This window comes from Tenebrio molitor, chromosome 5 (assembly GCF_963966145.1).
Source record: "Tenebrio molitor chromosome 5, icTenMoli1.1, whole genome shotgun sequence".
Classification (NCBI taxonomy): Eukaryota; Metazoa; Arthropoda; class Insecta; order Coleoptera; family Tenebrionidae; genus Tenebrio; species Tenebrio molitor.
In genome coordinates, this window is record NC_091050.1 from 4929647 (window position 1) to 4947375 (window position 17729).

The window sequence follows — 17729 nt, forward strand, 5'->3', positions numbered from 1 at the left end:
CTTAGGAGCGAGTTATTAATGGAATCATGTAATATGTAGTACATAGGTATTAACATTGGACAGTTCGGTGAACCACAAAAAATCCACGAACAGAACTTAACGTGCGTGTTAACTTTTACTTTTTGAAAAATAATGTTGTATACTGAACGGCTCTATAAAGCTTTTAACCAGATACGCATTTTATTAAATGTTTCGTTACGTATCGAAATTGCCAAATGAAAAATTACTTTCATTAATAAACGTTTCTGTCATGGAGCACCATACATTTTTCATTTTAAAAAATATCTGTTTACAGCGACTGACTGGTGGTATCACAATTCCAAGGCTATCCTGGATTCCCAAAAACTCCCACACTTCTTTCTATTCCTCACCTGAGGTTAAAGCTAAACCGACCTTCCTGGAATATCAGATATTTCACAACAGCAATGCGCCAAAGTTTTGAGAAGAATTTGTAAATATATATTCTATGATGCAGTTAAGTCTACAAATCCGTATCCCCATGCTTTGAAAAACTCCATCATAGATGGAATAAGTGAAGACATTAGCTTCGCAATACATTTTTAATGCAACAGTTTATGCATACTTCGAGAACCCATACCATTTCACTCCAGTATTTTTATCCACTGAACTTATTTTGTGAATCAAAATTATTTCAAAAAGGTGTTCCTTTGAATTACTAACAAGAATTTTCATTTATTTCAAGTTTCAATCAAATGTAACAGTAGTACATATAGGTAGGTACAAGTTGTCATACAAGACGTAAACCGTCTTCTAAATCAAGATATAGCGAGTACTTTTTCGTTCGTGAAAGACTATACTTTATCAAAATGTCACAACAATAATAAACCCTTACTAAACTACAACCTACGACTATATCGAAAATTCCTTTGAGAAATACCGCCTTCTTCATTGTTCAATGGTGATGTTACGCAAACTGTTTTCATTATTTAAATGAGATTGCGAAGTTTCAGTTAACTTACTACTAAATTATCTTGTACCCGTAATACTTGACATAACAAGTAAACAGCTCGAGGGGCGTTACTCTGCCACGAGACAAACAAAATTAATTTCATCAATATCCGTTTCATTATAGAAACCACCCCGTTATAATTTTTATAAACGTTAAAAACAACGTACGGACACAAACGATAAAAATAAACTGTATTAAGGAAATTAAGCTGTTCACCTTGGCACTGAAATTTCAACAAGCGAACTCTAGATTGACATAATTTTATTTGACATCTCATGCAAACTCTGTTACATCTTAATACGATTATCTTCATAAATCATTTAAAAAGTTATGTAATATTTAAAAATTAATGCAGCTTACTATTTACAGAAATTTGATTAGGCTTTTATACATACATGAAGAATTATTATATTAGGAATTAAGTCCAAACTAATTCGATAAAATTGAAATTGTGGATTTTTTGAAATTTTCGGACATAAGTATTTGGACACAGGTTGGATTCTAAATTCGGCCGTATGTATTAACACACAATCACATGCTACAGTTTGCAAAATAATTAAGTTTAAAGTAAAAACGAAAACGGACAAAAAACTGACTTTGGTGGAATATTGACAGTCTTAACAGCATCTAAACGACCTATTAAACCAAATAATAATTAGATATTAACTTATTTATAATATTCAGGGTGACATTTGAAATTGTAGAGAACATTACGCAGCCAACGATTAAACTATCAATATTTTATAACACTTGATTTTTTTCTACAAACATTTTTTTACTTTAAACTTGGCTACATATTTCGAAAACTATCGATGGCTTTTTTCAAAATTAGGGTGACCTGTCCGAGAATAAAAAAAAAATAAACAATTTCAATTACATGGAATTACATAGTTCCACACTTTACAATCATTCCAAGAATCTAACGTTTGACCAATATTAAATTTACAAATCATTTATTAATAAGTAAAAAGGTTTGTTAGTACTGGATTATTGTAACACTTCAGAATGTTTTTATATTGAAATGCATATATTGCAAGCGGCAGGCAGACAGAAGCATATATGATAAACACTTCATGCCAATAAAAAAGAAAAATTTTATTGGTTCGTTCAAGTAGGGATCAGTTATGTTATTTGCACAGAAACGTCTATTATCGGTTATCACCTATACTAGGCACTATTGTAAATATTTACTTTTTGATTAATACACATTGAACACATGGCTAGTGGTGCAAGCCGATAGTCACATGAAAATTCAATTTCCAACACCGACGGTAACATACTAAGGGTGATGTTTGCAAGCATTGTTCGATTTCATAACTGTTACCTCGCAAATCGGTGAACTATTAAAATAAAAAAAACTAACAACATTTTTATGATGTATAAAAAGTAGCGACTTATATTATCTTTTTCAACTCGAAATTAATTCTGTGATACAAACAAGACAATCATTTAACAATAGAAATTAAATTCACTCCAATTATTATTTTTTATACTACTTTACATTTATGTGCATCTAGTATTGATTCAGCTTGAAATATGCAACCAATTGGTATTAAATAGATGAAAAGAAAAAGATCCCATCGTTTGCGAATTTGCCGAAGACTTATATGTATCTCTCAATACACAAAGACTGAAATAGAACGGCCAATCACGTAAAGTGTCACTAGTTCGTAGTCAATATTTACCTGACGATTGATGACATCAGAGACATGTCAGTAATTTATTGATTTCTGAATACAACGCAATCACACATGAACTACACATTCTGTTATTTTCTGGTAATTTTTTAAGTAAAAATCACTAAATAATTTATTGAACACAGTGGAGATTTAAAGTGAAATGTAAGCAATTATAATATTAAAGTCCCATTTAAATAATTTGGAACACGTGGAACGCAAGGTGCACCCACGTATCCACATTTTTCCATCAAAATGTAACAACGTCAGATTTTCGTTTATTTGATTTACTAAAACCGAAGGTCGGCATATTATGCTGTTTTTTGACCGTGAAACTAAAAGATGAATGATAAATAAGGAAAATGTAACACAGTAAAGAACTGATGCATTTATGAGAACATATTTCCCCGGAGTACCTTCAACCTAACTAAATCAAATATGATATCTGATATCTTCCACGTTTGCAATTGAATGAAAACAATAGATTTTAAATTTTGTAAATACATACATACATTTTTTAAATCATATCCAAATTTTCGTATTAGTAAAGAACATTTTCACAAATCTGTGTTCAATGTATTTCTGGTTTTTTTTACCAACAACTGCTAAAAGAAAATTGGTAAACTCAAACATGCACCCTAGTTAACTTCAGGATAAAAATCTAATCTAAATTTTGTTATCTGAAAGCAGTTTAAGAAAGTAGTGTATACATTTTGAAAGATATTCGCTAATATTGAGTTTGAAATGATAGCGTGCTAAAACACCACTATAAAGCTAGGAGGGGCTGCTAGGCGCGTCCACCAAATATTAACGAGGCACACCCGACGCCGCCATCACGTCATAATGAAGGAAACTAAATAAACACACAGAGGATATTCTGCAAAGATATTAAAACGTCATTGTTTAACATTAGAAATATTAACAATAGTCAACGATTGAAGAATCACATTAAATGCAAAAAAAAGTATCTTGTTTGTGTAGCAAAGTTACTATAAAATAAATGAATTCATGCTCGTATGTACGTACTTCTACCGTGTTTGTAAATATTTATGGTGGCAAAAGTCATTAACAAAAGATTAAATTCAGCACTACACATATCTAACCAATTTTTTTTTTTATTTTTACTAAAAAATTAATGTGTCGTTAGTTATCAATTAACGTGGTATTATCATGACTTCATGCTCTACTAAAAAATATATACAGGGTGATTCATATAGTATCATACAAACTTAAACCGCTGGTAGATTCCGACCCCTAGATAGTCTTACAAAAATGTCTAGGTTCTAATGTTAAAATTGTTGAAGATAAAACACGTTGAAGAGCCACCACCTCCTTTTAAGAACCACAGATAAATGAAAATATTTTACGTTGAAACAAGCTGCTAGGGTGATTCGAAGGAATTATTGTCAAAATGAAACTAAAGCGACCTTTAATTTAATACCAATATTTTCTCTATAGCAACAATTCTTTCTTTCTATTATCAGATTCATGACATCCGTTATACATCGGACGTAAAGTGGAATAAATAATTAATAAATCAGCGAAGAATGGCATGTAATAATAGTGAAAAGACCGATATGGTAATTTTTGTCAATTTTAGATGTATGACTCAATATTTTATTGTTAAGAGCCTTTTGAGATCGGAATCTGCCACTGGTTAAAATATGTATGAAACTATATGAATCAGCCTGTATATATATTTTATAAATCACACACATACCGTGATTGTATGAGCCGATGTAAATTAGTAGTTGTAAACATTGTTTATTTCGGAATACATAATTTAAAAAGTACATTCAAATGTTATGAAATTACATACTTACACATACTTAACATGTACTTGTATTTTAATACATATTATGTACATACAATAATTAAATTGATGGATGTTGAGTGATGTATATTAGATATTTTACTTATGTACTACAGACTCATCGCCTAGTCTAGTCTAGTCTACATTCTAATGCTCGTAATTGTCTCAAAATAAGGTTGAAGATATAACGATACATACACATACAAAAAAAATCTATTCTACAAAAAACTAAGTGATGGTAGATTTGAGAGAACCAATAAGAAAGTCGGTGAAACATCTGCATTAACAGTAAACTCTGAAGGAAAAGAAAGGTCGACACTTTGTGCCAGAGGCAACATAACTAGCCCCAATATAAGCGAAGTTCCGTTAACCATCTCCTCCACATATGGAAGAAATACCGGTTCTGTGTGTCGGTCCGACTTTCAGGTTACTGTTGTACTATCTGTCGTTGGATATGTCTCATACATAAAAGCACGATTACATAACAGTCAAAATTAAGACAGTCGTAAAAAACCAAGATATCCACAATCGCACCGTAAGTGAGGAAGTTTGTGATCCATCATTATTTGATCAGCGGCCAAGTGGAGACTGAAAAGCTCTATTCAGAAACACATATAAATAAAATATGGTGGCAACAGTGGACATAAACTGCTTTTAATCATTTTCTAGACAAATTTTCACCGTTTACCCGTACGCACATAAAAGACCAGCGAGTGTAATTATATCAAAGGCACAAATTAAAATCGTACTATAATTCAGTTACCCATGGAAAAACTCAATTTATGACTGTCCAAGTAACCTATATAATTTACTGCTGTACCAAGTTCTACGTCATTCAATTATTTTTGTCTCTACAATTTAATACGCATCGTCGTATCGTATCGGATAAATCACGATCATTTTTCCACAGCAAAAACTTTTTAATTTTCAACTGATATAAAATTTTGTTGTACAAATTTATTCCTAATTGTCTGTCGAAATGATCACTGTGCAATTTTACAAGTCACGACTCGTTATCAATTAATTGTTACTAACTGTAACAATTCATAACGATTTACGGCTGCATATCAATATCGACCCCTATTGCCAAACATCGTTTAACTTTTATTAGAACAGTTAACCTTCTCATCAGAGCGTCGTGACGAATAAAAGCACTCTAATTAAATCCTAGGCCCCAACACAATCAACAAAGATTAACTTCATGGGGCATTAAAAATACAATGTCGTAAACTAATCACAACCTAACGTTACCGATGAAATTGGTTTACACAAATTCATTACTTATAACGAACGGTTTGCTCATTACAAAAACATGTCTTAAACATATACACCATGTAATAACAATAATAATACAAAAAAGTTTTTATCATTCAGTGTGTAACATATGTTCCAATGAGTTATCGAAAAACAGATGTTTTACTTCATAACAACCCATTTTTCGGCTCTAAAACTAAAGCCATAACGAGGTCATGTTTCAAGTAAAGAACATACATACTATGTCATTTTCAATAAATGTTCATAAAAAGTTAGAAATAAAAACTGGGAAATAAGTTTCCTTTAAAGTTATGTTTCTCAGTGTACCACCCGGAAGTTCAGCCGTAGATTTTCCACTGCTCCGAAATTCAGTTTAAAACCAAAGTGTGTCATATATAAATGATAGAATAAAATCAAAATCATTTGAACAAAATCTTCTCATTTCTCACAAAAAGTACTACTTAATCCTTTTTTCGATTAAAATCTGTGTTAATTGGATTATAAGCAAGTTTCATCAGAAAAGATCGGCGATTAGCTATTAAAGGACATAAGGCGTCTATGGGTTCATACTTCCTACCTAAAACACTTGTTAGGTACCATCATCGATAATGCATTTTTCTTAGCAAGATAATTTGGGAAAGTAATTAAATCAGGATTATAGCGGGTGCTTTTTTAAATTTCACCTCGTAGTAGGCGTAATACAAGGCAAGGCAAAATCTCACGAAACATTTGTGTCATTTAACGAATAAAAAAAAAAAAAAACATTTTATTGGATCGCATTATTGAGGGGGTTGAAATGTCGTCACTGTCGATATCCCTATTTATTAGCCGTCAAATGTTAAAACGTCAAATTGACCTTTAGAGTAAAAGGTCGGATATTACATTACGACTTCTAAATATCTCCAGGCAAAAAAATGACCTAATGTAACTTCTCGATACATCACTGCAAAAATTTGCCATAAAAAGTGGTTTGTTGTCATAATCCTTCGCGGCAATGCAAATTTACAAGTTTGCTTGGAAACATTTCCTTGACCTTTCAAAACATCATCCTAGTTGATGCACAAATTTACTTAAAAAACGGTATTACTGTGAAATTATTGTTAGAAAATATTTTAAACTTCAGTAGCAACTGACACTTACAAGCTGAGCTTTTAAGTCCTTGGGACACACCGGTCCTAACCACTGGTGCACGTTAATATATCTCTTGGGAAGCATCTTCAAACAGGTTGGAGTTTGTCTGTAATCCAGAGGATCCAACAGGGCAGCGGGCGCCTGTATAGGCGAACCGCTTTCTTGAAGCACTACCATTGCGTTAATCGACGTTGCGTACACAAAATTTTAACACATATCACAAATAAAATCACCGTTTGGAAACGGGACTGCTTAAACTTTGGCGATGGCGGATATGTATAAATATATTATGGAAGATGATTATATCAATAAATAAGGCTCACATTTGGTCCACTAGAACTTTGTTGTACTATTTTATTTATTATCACAAGTCAAATCCGATAAAAACTCTTTGGTTCTAACACGCGAAATCCTGACAAAGGCACTTCTTTAATTTTGTAAGACACTTAATGCACAAACAGATCAGTTACGTAAGTATAATTCTTTATGTTTGAATTGAACCAACTTGACATCCTATCACAGTCTGGGGATTTACGAAGTCATAGTGCACTAAAAAGAAATAAATTATAAGAATCGTCGTTGGATTTACGAGGACATAGCACGTAGCAGAGAATTAAAGAAACCTCAAGTGCAAACCCAGCTTACGGACTTCGACATAAATCACGGTCAGCCCTACAAGGAACTCGATATCTAAACTTTCACGTCCCACAAAATTTAGTCGCAAATAGTGTTAAAAGTTGACCTAAACATCGCTACAACTTCCAATAAAGACACAAAGGACATTTTATGCAACAAAAATTCGTAATGTTTATAACCTTACTGATTTTGTTCTCGACATATCGACCGTATGGAGTATCTATTGCGAGAAAAAACTGCAGTTTACAAAGGAAGTCGATACCACAAATTCACAAAGCTTTCTTTTATCAAAACACGTTATTTCCTTAAGGAACCTCAAAGCGGTAATAAACGGATGTCCCGCGCGATAACTATTACTGATTATTTTGGGTTAAATATTTATTTAAAACTCAAGGTGGTACACATCTTGTTCCTTTCCACACATAGCTCTGATAATAAATCTTGGAAAAGGTAATGATTAAACATGAACACGTTGGTACGATAATCTCCACCCTTTCATTCGTGAACCGCCAAGTGGACATCTGACTGAACGAAAGAAACAATTCTCCAACAGATTTCAGTTACAGAAAAGAGACAAGATTGTGAGTGTATAACATTAACTCCGAACGATTAAAATATGCTTCCTGAAATTGTCATAAAGTAGGATTGTTAAAAAAAAACTCTTAAAATTAGGTCTTACTGTACAAAATGCAAAAACTAGTGTACTTTGTATGATTGAGATTCGTTAGTTGATTACAAAACATCCAATATACCTTGACAAGATTAACATTTCCATTACTGAACCAATTTTAAACACAAAACAAATTTCTGCATAGAATTTTTTAGTATTACTACGCACGAATACTTGATTATTTCAAAACGGAACTTGATAAAATTAATTTGAAACAACGCCCTGTACAATTTGCAAAATTTTCAAAGTAAGGGCACACACTGCGCGCGCAAGCACGATCACATACATAACACACACGCACGTCTTTTTTTTAATCCCAAATAAAAATATAGGTAAAACGCCACATGTTGAGACACTTCTTACATGTGAAAATTATTACGTGACCGCCTTCAAAATTCATAGATAATAAAAAAAAATATTAAAATTGAATATATTTTTTTCAGTTGTAGATCAGCGAACTACAACATAATTCGTCGAGCTCTGAAGTTGGTGTGTTGTGTCATGTCCGTACACCGTATGCAGAACACCACCGCGATAACGTTCAGCCGCGTCCGTCTAACCGAAAACTGAAGCTTGTATCGGATCGCTAGCCGACGACGACGGCGGCGGTGGTGGTGGTGGTGATGGTGGTGGCGCATTTGCCGCCCCACCACGACAACGAAGAAGACCACGACGAGAGTCGGTCAGCGCACTCTGGGGAAGTCAATCTACCTGTGCCGTGTCGTCTATCGTAATGACAAGCGGCAGCGTACGGTTAGTCCTTTACAGCCCCGGTCAAAGTACTGACGACTGGACTGGTACACTGCTTCTGATTGTATAATATCATTGTGTAATATTTTTTTTATTTCCGAAAAAAACGCCAATTTCCGTTAAAATTGGCTGCAACTAGAACCACCGTATTAAAACCAAAAATAATACCTACCTACTCAAGTAGAAAAATCTCAAAAGACAATTTTCTTTAATTATCCCACCTACAAGTTATATTTATACTTGCACCTTTCACCTGCTGGACATTTCAATAATGTTAATAAGATTTGATTGCATTTCACAGTCTTACTCTAGCTAACTCCTGTATGTTACTATTATTATGAAAGAGCGAAAAAAACCACTCAAGTATTTACCATTGCCTTATTGACAATCTGACCCGTTTTGTATGTAATGAAGTAAATCGTTGAGATTTCTCCAATTTAAATAAATAGGAAAATGTTTACCTAAACTGAAACTTTCAAAACAGACAAAAACGGAAAACCACAAAATGTTATACTTCAATGTTTAACAAAGTGGAAAGTATAAACTACATGGGGAAGAAACAAGTATGACTTATTCACGTCGCTTCTTTGTGATAGAATTTGTAGAAGTTGTAAACTGAAAAATTATTCGTTCATGAAAAAAAAAATGTATATAAAAAATAATCCGTCACTTTAAAAAGTTAACGGAAATAACATTATGAAAACTAAATCAACTAGAAAATTCATTGTTGGCGCGATTAGGAAATAGAGCTGTATAAAAATTGTTAGAATATATTCCGCAAACATGATTATTTTTTTTTACTAATACATAATTAAAATGTATCATATTTACGAATATAAAATTTTAAAATCCTAATTTTAGGATTTTTTCAATGATTTTCTTTGTGGTGGCACATCCATACGAAAACATTTCAAATTTAGATATTTATAGATCAGTTTCCACAAAACGAATCAAGATAAAAAAAAATTGAATTCTTAAAAAGTTCATTTCATTTTTTCAGTAAATTGGAGTTAAGATAATTTAATTGCCTAGTTAAGATTACGTAATTCAGTTGACTGTACTATAAACTGTTTACAGAATTTAAGTTAACAAAGTCTTAATTATATTTGATTAGAAACACCTTCCATAAACGAAAAGTGGTAATTATTGAAACATAAACATAACGTTTGGTACTCGAGTCATGCAATCGTAACTTCAATTTATTGACTGACGTTAATAGACTCATCACCAACTCCACCCTGAAAATTGTTGCAAATAACGTTAGTATTGGCAGTTACATAAAAAAAAAACTGTAATAATCAAAACCTAGAGATTTTATCGGAATTACTCATTTTTCTTATAGCAAATACGAAGATTTCAAAACTGATTTGAAACTCCTAAATTTCAAGAAGTCTACCTAGTGCATTTCATAACTCAATAAAATAAAATATCTCAGAACATTTCAGAAACGTGAATGTTCCAGATAACCGAATGTAACGAAACTGTACATATACACGCAAAGAAAATATGCTTTAGGAAGTTAAGTTAAAAAAAATCACATTTTCTAATAATATTCCTACGAACGGTTCGAGTATTAAACTAAAATCGGATACCTAAATAAATAAAATTGTCCATAAAAAATACCTATGAAATTACAATATCAACAATCGACACATAAGTTTGTATGAAATTTAGTTCTAATTCCTGTTTGAAATTCTATTTCTTATGTAAAATATATGCTAACGTGAAGATTGTTAACAATTAATAATAATTAACAATTTCTTCATGAGACTGACGTAGTAAGTCAACTTAAAAAACTGAAAATATAATCGATTACATTGCTTGGATGTTCAACGGCTGTAACTTCATAACTTCATTTTATTGTCAATGCAACCTAATAGCACTTTTCACAAAATTGCGGTTTTCACTTTGAAATATTTCTGTTCCGAAATCACAAACGAAATTATGTGTCATTGAGGAAACTGAACTTTTCACAGGTCCAATAATTTCTTGTGCTTATTACCTTTTGTTCAATGATGAGTCTTTTCCGGAACGGTTACTACATCATATTTTTACAGAATTTATTAAACCGCGACTCGACTGTTCTCGGGAGTTTTATTAATATTAGTCAATCTCAAATGTGTAGTGAACTACCTAACAATAAACTATTAGATTAGTAATTGTATTCATAAATGAAAACAGCTTCGTACATCTCCATTTTTAACAACAATTACATAGTTCTCTTGTAAACATTGAAATGTACAAATGCCAAATACGTAATGATTAACTCAACTTGAAAGAAAGTGTAACCACCAAATTTACAATTTCACATTAAATGTTTCCTCGAAACGCCATACCATAGATAATTTTTGCAAACAAAGTTAAATTTCTGTACGCTAGAGCGCCTGCCAACAATAAAAGAGGAACAAAACAAATTCCACCAATTTTACATCATTTCGTGAAGACAATGTGATAAGAGCGATTTGCAAGTTAAGACCTGAATGTTATTGTCTTCTCTTAGCTCTTCGCGTCAAGGGAATATAACATATACATGTGTAAACATCATCTGGCAAACGCATGTGTTACCCATCTTAATTACATCGTGTAATAATCGTGTAAGGCCTTGGAAGAAATGAACGCAGACAATGCAGATCGCGAGGTTCGTTAACCGAAGAGTTTCGGTTCAGGAAACTCTTGAATGTGAAGAAACAGTGTAATGTTGTATCATACGATACTAAACAGAATTGATAAATCGTACATTTTTATATTACGTGTTCGTTAACGTTTTTCGTATTTGATTGTTCAAAAATATTTTCATTACGCGTACGTTTTATTGTATATTAGAACTTTTGTTCATCAAAAAACTTCAATGAATTATTTCTTCCAAAGGCTAGCAGCAGCTCTCATTTCACTCGAAGTAATTACTGCCCAAACTTGTTATTTAATTATACACATTCCCATAAATAACCACAATTAAAATAGATCGTGATTGAAAGTAAAGAACTCATAACAAAATGTTCACTGCCCAATTGTTTTCTATCATTAGCTTACATCATTTTACTTTAAACGAAAAACCAATCTGTAGGTAGGTACTGCACATTTAACCTACATTAACAGGAAACCTATACATGAACTTGTGATTAAAACTGAGATTCGAGTATAAAGTTGACAGTTAATTTTTCACGATGCGGTATTTGATCATGACATGACAAGGATTAAACAGAACAAAAAAGCTCTCAAGCAAAGTTCACGGTATCCGTATCAGGAAGGGTAAAACACACCCTCATGCTCTAAAAAGCCTCTAGGTGCGGCTTCGACGAAAAGGGTGTAGTCGATTCAACCTAATGCGAGCTTCGGGGGTTTGACTACCAAACATGCAACATAGCGTGCCGATCTCTTCACTTCATTACTGAAGTCCCAATTAAAATATATCACCCTTTTCTGTCGTGTGCTATTACAAAAATATACCTATACTTCTATCGTGCAGAACGAAATTCTTATGCATGGCAATATTCGAATGTCTCTTAATTAATGTCACAAACCTCAACAAAGATTTTACTTGATATTATCATTAAGAAATTCATTATACTAATTTTATACGTGTCTTCTATAGTTATAAGACTTACAAAAACAACCAATAAATTTCACCCTGTATCGATCGTAGTTGTCACCGTGCCTTAAACGCACTGTTCTAGGCGCTAGCACATTATTAATTTAAATAAAACAGATATAAAATTACTTCGGCTGTTGAATGACTCCAAAAAGCGTAACTTGGACTAACGATGAAAATTAATACACTAGTGTGTTGAAGTGACTTACAGCCGCCAGCACACGTGTGCCATACTTTATCCAATATCTCCAGAATTTTATTTGACAAATTTATTTGATCAACAAAGGTTGCACTGCTTCACGCTTTGATTCCGATTACCAGAACAAAAAAATTGTGTTTAAAGAAAAGCAAAAAATCCGTCACAAAAATATTTCATTGTTTTAAAGCGGTTTCTAGATCACTAGTGACTTTATTTGCCACTTTATTCGTTTAAAATTACCATAGTTATTGTCCTATTACCAATAAATACCTCATAATTATGAGAAAAAAAATTTTAACATGGCAAAGGAAACTATTATGTCTGCAAAGAATTTGTGACCTTCGCTAACAATATTTTGGAATAAACTATTTTTACACAGCTTGTGTAATATTACTGCGAAAACTGCCCCAAGGGACAAACCAACTTTGCGTATCGCAAGTACCGCACTGATGTGAAAGTTGAATTCTTGACAATGTTACGGTTTATATCATATACACTTCAAAATCTACGTAAGAAATGGAAATTACTAATTTTTAATTTTACGCCAAGTTAATTATTTCTTTGCAGATATTATTCAAATTGCGCTAGTAAATATGAAGTAACTCAAAAAACTTATTTCTGAAAGTGCGGAAAACAAAACACTACAGTAATAATAGAGATCGCTTTAAAAGAAATACACAGACATCGACGATCATTTTTGGGTTGTAAACGACAATAATCATTTAATCTGCTTAGGGTGGGATACGAAATTTGAGCTTATTTAGACCGGATATCTAAATGCAGTATTTAAATGTAGAGAATAAAAACTTACCTGCACATCAAAGTTATGTTGTTGTTGCTGTAGTACCGCACTGTCAACTTGATGTTGTTGTGGTGGAGGAGCGGCATACTGGTGAGGTTGTTGGTCATAAGGAGCTGGCGGTGGTTGTTCAAAATGATCGAACTGTTGATTCACTGATTCTGTTAAAGTCACACCTAGGTGAGGTGCCAAATGAGGTGGTAAATGATGATGGAGATGTGGTGGCAACTGTTCTTGTGGTTTCATAACAACCACAGTGGGATCTAATGATATCCCATTTTTCGTAAGCTCTTCTTCGGCAGGAGACGGTTGTCGACTGCCGGGAGTGCGACTGTAATTTTGTAAATAAAAAAAAATATTAATTAAAAAAAAAAAAACACTTAATGCACAGAATAGTAGTTTATTTAACGAGTTCGTGTGTAATTTGGGCTTTTTTTGGCATGAGTGGGCCAGTTTAAAACTCGAGTGAAACGAGAGTTTTAAAGGTCCACGAGTGCCAAAAAAAGCCCAAATTACACTAGAACGAGTTGAATGCAACGTTTTTTTGTTCGACGAGCCCCCCAAAGGCTCAAAATCTCTGAAGTTGTCTAAAATTAGCTTGACGTTTCGTTTTGACAAGTTGTCAAATTTATTAAAATCCGTTCACACAGGTGAAAATTCTCAAATTCTGACAGTGTCGAACAAAAAAAGCTTTTGTGCAAAAATACTTCTTCAAATTAAATACGAAGGATATTAAGTACATAATGATATAATTCAACTTTTCTGTTCTTTTGTAAGTGCAATTACAAACATTCAATTACATCAAATATTCACTGGTTTAAAATACATATTCTGTTTTGAGTTGTGTTTTGCCAACGAAAACTCCTAAAAATTAAATAATTTTAAAACACGTTCGAAAGAACCATGTACAAATGTTCAAAATGTAAGCTTTCAAATAAGAAAATTTTCTGACAACTTAAACACAAATATGTATGTAGTAAAATACACGATTTTCTATACGTCGCAAACAAATTAACATACATATTTTAAAACATACTCGTATTTTTATTTGCTTGAAAAATTACAGTATTTTACATGGCAACCAATGTTATCTGAACACGTTTCAAAATTCCGTTGTTTTAAACAAAACTATTTAAAAAATTTTGATTATTCAGTTTTTATCAACGTAATTTATTCAATATGTATTAGTAATTTCCGTATATTACATATGTACAGTTATGAAAAGCAAATAGTTTTCATAGTTTACGTTTTTCTGATTGTAGTTCTTAAAGATTCTTCAACTATTCACATACGTGAAAAGCTCATTTTTGACCAAGCATTTTTTTATTCGATTATACGTACTATGTAATCAAGAAAATTTAAAATAAAATCTGCCTTAGAGTTGAACGCGCATGTTTTCTTACAAAAATGTTTCATTGTGGCACCTAAAGTTACATTATTTTAAGATTACATAATTTTAGTCAGAAAAATTTGATATACGGAATGATTTAAACATGTAAAACTTGAAGCTTTTGCAACTATTTTTTTTCACTTTAATTCAAAATTTTCGCTGGATCCTTGGTAGACATTTCGTTATAATTTACACTACCGCTGCACACGTTTGCAGGAAATATCAACAAACAAACAAACTTCCTTCTCACATTCATATTTTCTGGTAGTCGTTTATGCAATACACATTAAACCATTTTCAACAGTGGTTTGAATTTCCCGCCGTTTGACACGAGTAGGTTTAATCAGTGTATTTATTTTCAGCAAAGGATGCACCTAGATATTTACTTCGAGAAGAGCAATAGTTAGTTGTTCTATTTTTACCATAAAACATCGCAAAGAAAGAAAAAAATCGAAAGATTTTTTGTTTATAAATTTTAGGTTAGCTGTCAACATGCTCTTCTAATTACAACTGTCAATTTACGCTTTAAAAAAGCAAAACAATTGATGGTTTCCAACGCCTTCCCAGCCCAGGATTTCATTTGAACGCCCTATATATTTTTTCAATTCACTTGCTTGCTTGCTTTAATGTTAAAACCTTTATAAAAAAAAAACAACTATTGTTTCGAGCATTTTTTTTTTTTCATTTTTTAAATTGTATTTGACATTTATCGGTGTAAATTGTACTTAGTTGAAGGTCATTTCCAAGGCTAACTCGATTACAAATTTTTTGATTGCACGATATAAAAAATATTATTCAGAAAACGAATTTCCCGTAATCATTCAAATAAACGCAGACACATTTAACCATTCCTTGAAATTATTACAACGTTTTTAACTTCTAAAGCGTATTAATAATTCGGTAGTTTGGAATTTCACAATTGAAATTTATAATCAAAGAATCAATTTACAACAGTTTCCCATAACCACGACCTGCTGTATAATAACCGGCCTGTTCATTTCACAAAAAAAGCATTGCGAAAATGTTTCCGAGAAAGAGCCAATTTTCGCCGATGAGGGCGCCACAGTACGGGCGCTTCTAAAGAATAAAAAATCGGAAAAATATGTCTAGACACGATTTTAGAGTTAAGATTGAGTACAGTAAGTTCATATTTTCTTTCTAAAACAATACTGAACACAATTGTATTTTTGTGTTTTTGATTTTAATTTCGAATGTCATTTGAACGAGAAAAACTCTCGGTGACAAAAACTTAAGATGAATATAATCCCCAAAAAGCGCCCGTACACTAGCGCTCTGCGGGGATCACTCAAATTACACTTTTGAACAGGCCGGTTATAATACAGCAGGTCGTGCCCATAACAACAATTTTGTCCAGCTTGTTTACAGGAATGTATTCTTTGACACACAGCAATCTGTTTCCGTAAGTCCGATAGATGACGCTTCCCTCTGGATAGCAATGAAAATATCTGTAAAAATTACGCCAACCGAACAGTAGATGGCGCTTGCTCCCGTCCAACAAAGCGCACTTCTTCGATATATTTGTGTGAGTAGTGGGGGTACCGTCACCTTGACAACCGACGTACAAAACATGCACGTGTCATTGACTCGACCCAAGGTAGAGATCAGACCTTGAGCGAAGAATAATGAACTATCGGGTTGTTTCAGCAGATTCAAAGTTTTGCGACTGGAAACGGAATGGCAATTTTGTACTTGACGAACGGTTTTTTTACCATTCATTTTCTTTGTAGTTATTGCTATTATACATACTTAATTTGCTTCACAATTCGGTATTTACACCAAAACGTAAAATGAAACAAACGATGTCGTTTTATTTTTTTGGGAATACAAATACATAATAAAGAATTATGTAAAATTTCTTAAGATCCTGCAAGTAACTATGTAATAATGAATCCAAAATAGCCGCAAAATTTCAGCTATTTACGAATTTCATTCTTACGTAAATTTTAAGTGTTGATGCACCTTTCTGCACCTGTGTTACGTCTTAATTTTACGTTTTTTACTACATATTTCTGTATAGTCCTGGATCTGAGCACCAATACAACCTCTATAATATTTGTTTAGTTCTTTTTAACAAACTGATATTTTTAATTCAAAAATAAATACCTAAGTAAATACTATTAGTTTGAAGAATTAAACATGAAAACATGTAATTAATATTTTACCAATATGGAATACAGAACACTGAAATCCGTTTATGATCTATTTCTGCACTACGAATTACGGACGACGAAAACCGGTAATGGCAACCGCCAATGGCGCATAGGACAACACTGATTGGTTACAGATTACCGCCAGTTTTTAATATCGATAAAAATACATCAATGTCAATAGCAAGTGTCTCCACTCAAATTAAACTTTATGCAAGTCGAAGTTTAATTTTATTAATTTATGCCCAACATAATATTACATTTAATCTATGCATTTATAACGCGAATAATTTAAAGAGAAAAACCACTCTACCATTCACCATTGATCTTCCGCCCGTTGAGGAAACAACTTTCAGTAATAAATGCCATTTGTTCAATTGAATAAACCATTTTGTAACATTAAATATCAGTTGGTTTTGATAAAAATATTTTTCAATAGAAAAAAAGCATAAAATGAACAAAAAAGAATTTTTTTTCACAAATTGGAAGTTAAACTTAGGGGTGACAGCTTCAAGGTTTCGTAAGTCAGCATAAGCTACAGCACAGAGGAACAAATAGAACTTGTGACAATGCGCGCTTGACCAGATTTTCATTTAGATACCCCATAAACACAAAATTACGCGTATTTTCAAAACAGCTAATCCAACTTGCGCCAAGTATTATTTAATAATAGGTCTTGAATCC

The 17729-nt window shown here is 32.5% G+C and overlaps 1 protein-coding gene across 8 annotated transcripts in view; it reads right to left on the minus strand.

The window, feature by feature from the left end:
• The window catches only part of LOC138131951 (maternal protein pumilio-like), a 55614-nt gene that overhangs the window by 12432 nt on the left and 25453 nt on the right, over positions 1 to 17729 (minus strand). For all 8 annotated transcript variants that reach the window (XM_069049241.1, XM_069049240.1, XM_069049237.1 and 5 more), the window contains one exon: positions 13500 to 13818. In XM_069049241.1, the coding sequence (XP_068905342.1) occupies positions 13500 to 13818 (319 nt within the window). The remainder of the gene's footprint in view (positions 1 to 13499; positions 13819 to 17729) is intronic.